At 39.7% G+C, this 7,766-nt stretch overlaps 1 protein-coding gene across 1 annotated transcript; it reads right to left on the bottom strand.

The window, feature by feature from the left end:
* Positions 1-5,112: 5,112 nt before the first annotated feature.
* Positions 5,113-6,357, bottom strand: LOC308158041 (uncharacterized protein; the record flags this gene model as incomplete). Its single annotated transcript, XM_080531632.1, has 6 exons — positions 5,113-5,237; positions 5,517-5,574; positions 5,668-5,736; positions 5,944-6,061; positions 6,183-6,247; positions 6,331-6,357. 5 exons carry the CDS (start codon positions 6,355-6,357, stop codon positions 5,545-5,547), a joined length of 309 nt encoding a protein of 102 aa, XP_080387758.1. The 3' UTR covers positions 5,113-5,237; positions 5,517-5,544.
* Positions 6,358-7,766: the final 1,409 nt, after the last annotated feature.

Below are 7,766 nucleotides of genomic sequence, written 5' to 3'. Positions count from 1 at the left end.
AGAACAAATGCAAAAAACAGTTCACTCTCAGAACAGACCGCTTGGACACTTTCAGAACAGCTCTGTTAATGACTGAAACCAGCTCTTTAAGAGATTGTCAAAAGAGACTCTGAAAACGAAACGTTGATAACTTTTGAGCAAAAGGCTGCACACATGTAATTCAAGATACTCTGATTGTCATTTAGAGTTACATTATAGGAGCATTCAACAACAAGTCAAAATGTGCTCCAGAAAGGCAGAAAACAACACTTTGATATATCTTGAGAACGAATAAAAAAAACAGTCCACTCTCAGAACAGGCCGTTTGGACACTTTCAGAACAGCTCTGTTAATGACCGAAACCAGCTCTTTAAGAGATTGTCAAAAGAGACTCTGAAAACGAAACGTTGATAACTTTTGAGCAAAAGGCTGCACACACGTAATTCAAGATACTCTGATTGTCATTTAGAGTTACATTATAGGAGCATTCAACAACAAGTCAAAATGTGCTCCAGAAAGGCAGAAAACAACACTTTGATATAACTTGAGAACGAATAAAAAAAACTGTCCACTCTCAGAACAGGCCGCTTACACAGTTTCAGAACAGCTATGTTAATGACTGAAACCAGCTCTTTAAGAGATTGTCAAAAGAGACTCTGAAACGAAACGTTGATAACTTTTGAGCAAAAGGCTGCACACACGTAATTCAAGATACTCTGATTGTCATTTAGAGTTACATTATAGGAGCATTCAACAACAAGTCAAAATGTGCTCCAGAAAGGCAGAAAACAACACTTAGATATAACTTGAGAACGAATAAAAAAAACAGTCCACTCTCAGAACAGGCCGCTTGGACACTTTCAGAACAGCTCTGTTAATGACTGAAACCAGCTCTTTAAGAGATTGTCAAAAGAGACTCTGAAAACGAAACGTTGATAACTTTTGAGCAAAAGGCTGTGTCATGCCAAAACCTGCTGCTGCCAAAAGCTGCAGGGCCATCAGCGGCCTAATCGTTTAGAACGCGTCACGACCAGCTGGCGACTGTGACGTCATTCTAGTGTTTTTAAATCCTCCGTTTTGGCCGCCATTAGCTAAAAGCTGTATTTTGGCTCTACAAGTGTTAATATGTCATTTTATGAAGTTTTAATATGTTTTCAGGCGAGAAAGTAACCATATATATTCACAGAATGTATCCGGTTTATCAAAATAACCCGTTTATATATCTGATCTGACGTTTTTTTCCCCACTTCTGAGAGCAGATGACACATTTAGGTTGTGTCAGCAGATTAACGTGTGTATGTTATACTGCGAAGACAATGTCATCTTCTTGCACTTGAATAGCATTAAGGTTGATGCAGGCTCACTAGTCAGCTATATAATATAACATTTTATATGAAAACACATGCTAATTTCACACGTAACTCGCTCCGCTAACGTAGTACGGAGTTGGCTAGTTAAACCACATCAGAGCACAGAGCACCTCGGGTTGGGAGAGCCCTATAAGACCCCGACTATCAAATATAAGCAGAACGGAATAAACGTTATTAAATACAACGTTATAAAATGCAAGTGTTCACAATCGCGCAATCAGCAGGGAGAGAGCCCGGAGCGCACCCACGTCTCGGGCGGAGACGTTGGTAAAATCATATCCCCCTGTCCAATATAATGTTGGCAATATTCTCTATAGGTTAAGTGCTCCCGGTTTCAAAAGAAAGAAACGGAGGTCTGATCAGCAGATGAAGGGCCATCAACGGCCTAATCTCATCTTAAACCTCACCAAAACTCAGGAGGTTGTGTTAGACCCAAGGCAGGTAACTGACCATGAGCCTGTGGTCGTTAAAGACCAAACAATCATCCAGGTGCCCTCTTATAAGTACTTAGGTATTCAATTAGACAACCATCTCTGCTGGAATACACACTTAGACAGCTTATGTAACAAACTACAGCAGAGGCTTTATCACCTGAGGCGACTCAGACTTTATGGGGTGAGAAAGCAGATCATGAGAATTTTCTATCAGTCCATTGTTGAAAGTGTAATCAGATATGGAATAGTTGTGTGGTTTGGCAACTTAACTGTACAACAACAAAACAGACTAGTCAGCATTCACAAAACAGCTATGAAAATTGTAGGTGAAAGAGACTATGTGATCCTAAATAAACTACGGTATATGAAAAAGCTGTCCTGGACAAGGCTAACAAGATAATCGCAGACCCCCAACATCCGCTCTCCACAGAATACGAAGTTCTCCCCCTAGGTAGAAGGCTTCGCATGCCAAGATGTAACTATAAGCTCTTAAAACTATCATTTGTCCCATTCTCCATTAAACTAATCAATTCGCTCAAGCAGAAACGATGATTAGGACATGATCACCAGCACCTGCACTTTATCTTAGACACCACTTGAAGGGCCATGTGCAATATTCGAAAACACCACTTGAAGGGTTATTATGTGCAATATATATTTATACCAAATGATGCCATGTCCAGGTGGAAACTGCTGCCAATGTCACTCAATGTTTGTTGCTGTCCTGTTGTTTACTTTGTCTACTGTATGTTGTATGTATCGTCTCTGTTGCACTTGAAGCATGAAAGTACCATGCCCAAGACAAATTTCCCCTCGGGGACAATAAAGTATAATCAATCAATCAATCAATCAATCAATCAATCAATAATCGTTTAGAACGCGTCAGGACCAGGTGGTGACTGTGATGTCATTCTAGTGCGCTGTGTTTAACTCATTGACTGCCAAAGAGAGTAGGGTCCATCTGCGCGCATCAAATCCATCACCCGGAAATGTGATGTACCATACGTCATCATACCGCGCCTGCATATTTGCATAGACTACGTCATCGCCTTACTACGGTAACGGTGGAAACCATGAATCGCCTTACTACGGCCTTACTACGGTTGAAACTACGGAAAAAACTAATATGTAGAGTACAGTCCTATCAATTGTTCGAAAAGGAGTAGGAAGAAGCCTGTCCTACCCCTGTTTATACTTAACAATTATGCTTACATTATATAATCCAATTAATTAATACATATATTTCAGTATCATCCGTTCTAATACTTTTTCATTAAAAATAATTTAAACCTTTTTTAAAATAGAGCAATAGAGCAACATTTCTGCTTTCCTTCATATTTTCTTCATATTTTTGACATTAGGAACAAGTTATTAGTGTGATCACGATATCCGACCTCATGTACAATCCTCATAGCTTTTTTCTGTAGTGTAATCAATGGGTTTAAAGTGCTTTTATATTCATTTCCCCATATCTCCACACAGTAACTCAAATAGGGTAAGACAAGACAACAATATAGAGTATACAACATCCTCTGTTCCAGAATATGTTTTGCCCTGCACAATACTGCAATACTCCTTGATACTTTGGATCTAACGTATCTTATATGAGATTTCCAACAGAATTTACTGGGCTTAAAGTGCAGACTCTCAGCTTTAGGTTAAGGGTATTCACATCCAAATTGAAGGAAGGGTTTATGAATTATAGCTCTTATGTATAATAACCAAAAGTAATTAGACAATTGACTCAAAAGCTGTTTCATGGGCCAGTGTGGGCTATTTATTCCTTCATTATTTCTTTATCAATTAAGCAGGTAAAAGGTCTGAGTTGATTCCAAGTGTGGCATTTGCATTTGGAGGCTGTTGCTGTATACGCACAACATGCAGTCAACAGAGCTCTCAATGCAACTGAAACAGGCCATCCTTAGGCTGTAAAAACAAAACAAAAATCCATCAGAGAGATAGTGGGAACATTAATACTGGCCAAATTAACTGTTTGGTACATTCTGAGAAAAAAAGAATGCACTGGTGAGTGTGATGACATGGACATGCATGGCTTCCAATGGCACTGGGTCACTAGTGTTTATTGATGATGTGAAGACAGAAGCAGACAGATGAATTCTGAAGTGTTTAGGGATATTCTGTCTGCTCAGATTCAGACAAATTCAGCAAAGTTGATTGGATGGTGCTTCACAATACAGATGGACAATGACCCAAAATATAGTGTGTAAGCAACCCGGGACTTTTTTAAGGCAAAGAAGTGGAATATTCTGCAATGGCCAGAGTCAATCACCTGATCTCAACCCAATCAAGCATGCATTTCACTTGCTGAAGACAAAACTAAAGGCAGAAAGACCCACGAACAAACAACTGAAGACTGCTGCAGTAAAGGCCTGACAAAGCATCACAAATTAGGAAACCCAGCATTTGGTGATGTCCATGTGTTCCAGACTTCAGGCAGTCATTGCCTGCAAAGGATTCTCGACTAAGTATTAAAAATGAACATTTTACTTACTGTATGATTGTTAATTTGTCCAATTACTTTTGAGCTCCTGAAAATAGGAGACTGTGTATAAAAATGGTTGCAATTCCTAAATGTTTCATACAATATTTTTGTTCAACCCCTTGAATTAAAGCTGAAAGTATGCACTTCAATTACATCTGGATTGTTTCATTTCAAATCCTTTGTGGTGGCATACAGAGACAAAATTATGGAAATTGTGTCACTGTCCAAATACTTCCAGACCTAACTGTATATAAATAAAAGAATGTCAATGACCCCAGGTGTGGGACTTTATTAGGTCAAACAGGTTTGAGGGGTCAGGCAAAGGACTTGGTGGAGTCAGGCAAGGGTCAGGCGATCATCGTTGTAATCCATGGAGCAGGGCAGGAACCGTGGTGCAAGGTGCTGGGCTGGAGGTGTCCATGGTGCTGAGTGCACACTGATGAGCTAAATAAAACATTCTATTTCTGATGTCAACAGCACTAGGGCTCCTTCACAAAACCCTTACTGGAATCTTCATACACTCTGTGAATTAGTCTTTACTTTCTGATGAGTCAACAGCAATAACCCCATCCAGTGCGACATGTAGATAGCATATATTTAGAATATGTAAAATGCAAACACCAGAAATGCAAGAAAGTTTATGAGGTATACCAAATGGAATTAATAACAAGTGTTACAACCCTTCTGTCTAGAGTAAAATAAGGGCCTAACAGGGTAGAGTGCAGAATGTACAGGTGTGTTGCAACACAAATGCCAAAAAAAGGGATCAAATCAATTCAAGCTTTATTTGTATAGCGCATCTCACAAGATACGACTCAATGCGCTTCAATCAAGACATCATTGCTGATTGCACTTTAGCACAAGTGCTCTTTCAACATTGTCTCTATGGTCTTTCAGCTTCCTTTTCTTCTCACATTTTCGACCATATAATGGTGAGACAGCTGCTTCTCACTGTTGAGACAAAATGTTATAAAGAAGTGATTAATAATTAATTTAAGAAACTCACATTCATCAGTGGTTGCAAACTGTCATGGAAATTGTATTAGCACTCTCCTCATGTTTCCAAAATGCATTGCAAATGCAATGCACTAACAAGTCATTGGTCACTCTTCGTTGGTGTTGGACTTGTTGAGCCCTTTCCTAAAATAATAATACAGTGCTTAACCATGTTACAATGAAAAGGTGCAGTTAAGTACTGAATGAGTCACTTTCTTTCCTTGATCATTCTACCTCAAGTGTCCTGATAGAAAGTGTGGTTTCACTTTCCAGGCTTCTGACATCTTTGTCCCTGGTAACAGGATACACACATAAGCATGACTATGTGTACAGCTGTGAATGGTGAATAGTATGTTTGTATGCAATAAACTTCATTCACACTAACCAATTCTTTAGGAGGAAAGCTGTAAGGCCTCTTGAAGTACGTGTGGTCCTCGTCAGTGTCCAGTGGCATCTGTACAGAGTCCACCATTATTGCCAGTATGTTTTACATGAAAGGGTTAACTACTTCAAAAAGAGATCCAGGCTGGATTCAGAATGACACAGTACCACTAAACATATTGCATGTGCCATACAGTTGCATGGAGTATGTGTTTTAGGAGCAGTAGCCCATTCAGAAACAGGCACACGGTCATAGATACTTAGTGAGAGATGCACTGACCATGGTGTTGCTTGCATGACTCCTTTTAACACTTGAATAGGTCCTGAATACAGGTGGGACACTGTCGTGAAGGGTCGCTCTGCCTTCCTCACTAAAGTGAGCAAACTTCCTTCCATATCTGAAATTAACACACATTATCTTCACCGGAAGGTTGAATTGTAGGGCCAGGTGTTACCCCAAAGTCCTCTTGATAATAAATGTACAAATACAATTATTATTTTTGTAGCACTGCAGCATACCCTTCCAGCCCAAGGTTTTCCACCAGGACAATACACCACCACCTTCTCAGGAGAGACATGTCATCCTAAAGAAAGAGCAGTTACTCAATTTGCATTCAAAGTCTTATAGCATATTGATATAATGGGTTCTTGTTTTCTTAATACTTACAATGCTGAAGTCAAAGGTAGCCTCCATGGCGAAATACCAGGCATACTGTAATGAGAAAAGACACAAAGACAAGATTACCATGTGACAGCTTATAACTCAGTGAGAAGGTAGTCACACACATCCAATGAAATGTACATGGCTGATAACTCCATAGGAAAGTGATATGAGAGGTCTGCACACATGAATGTTCCTTAATACCTTTTATTGCACACCTTTTTATTTGCAAATGCACAAACAGAATGTTGGTCAGGTCTAAGTGGTGGTCAGTCATTGTTACATACATTTACATTTTTTTTTGATGGTTTTAAGGAACAATCAAGTGTGCCATATCACTTGGTGGCATTACCATAACTCACCATTATCATGAAGACACCACAGTCATTGCCACTGGTCTGCCTTGGAAGCCCCTGTACGAAGAAAAGTTAGTTAGAGAATAGTAGGTAATTATGACTATAGCTATAATATGATAGTAACATTCAAACAATACCTCCAAATCCAGACCAGTCTTCTCTGTCCAGGATCCCGCAACAATTTTCTCAGCAACACCCCTGGGCAACCAAGAATAAAACTAAGTCAAACAAAGAAGTACACACCTCCTACAGGAGAGAAAAAAGGAACAACATTCGTACCACTGCTGCTTCAGAACCACTTCACACCATGCAAGTCGGTCGATCATGCTTATTTGCAAAAGTTCAATGAGGAGGATTTCTCTGTGTCTCTCTTTCCTTGTGTTGGAAATGTGTCTATTTAAGTCCACTCCAGCTTTCGGGAAGCCAATCCTTTCTGAATGTTGTACTCAGCAATGACAATAAAGTTGAATCTACGGTAATCTCATATCTGATGACGCTAAACCACATAGAATTACCCAATTAGCCAAGCCAGATGAACAAAACTACAGCCAAATGCGTAACACATGCAACAACCTAAATAATAAATACATATATGAAAACTATAACATAATAATATTTCGAAATTCTCACCTGAGCTGCATTTGCCATTGTACTTGTAATTCTTCTTCTTCGTCGTCTGTATTGTATTGTAGCGAACGGAGACTGGTAGTCATCTGTATCGAATTGTAGCGAACGGAGACTGATATTATCAGTGATAGTGCGTCATACAGGCGGCGATTTAAGATCCTTCAAATCTCGCGGTTTCTCGCGGTTTCTTTTACCGACGCGCTTACGATGACGTGGTCCAACACATTTCCGGGTGATGGATTTGATGCGCGCAGATGGATACACTAGGCCAAAGACGCCAATTCATAGCTTTCAGTCACGTGGTTTCTTCCCTAGCAACCACCAACCTGACGGGCAAAAAGTATCATAGCAACATCGCGAGTGGACGCAAACGGTTAATAAAATACAAAGGTTCCATCTCACAAAACATAATGGAATGTAAAAACTTTGACGCTCAATATCTCTGAACTGCCCTAAACG

Source organism: Nansenia antarctica, assembly GCF_963989245.1.
Source record: "Nansenia antarctica genome assembly, chromosome: 5".
Classification (NCBI taxonomy): Eukaryota; Metazoa; Chordata; class Actinopteri; order Argentiniformes; family Microstomatidae; genus Nansenia; species Nansenia antarctica.
The sequence above is the reverse complement of the archived record's forward strand: the minus strand, read 5'-3'. Positions and strand labels throughout refer to the sequence as shown.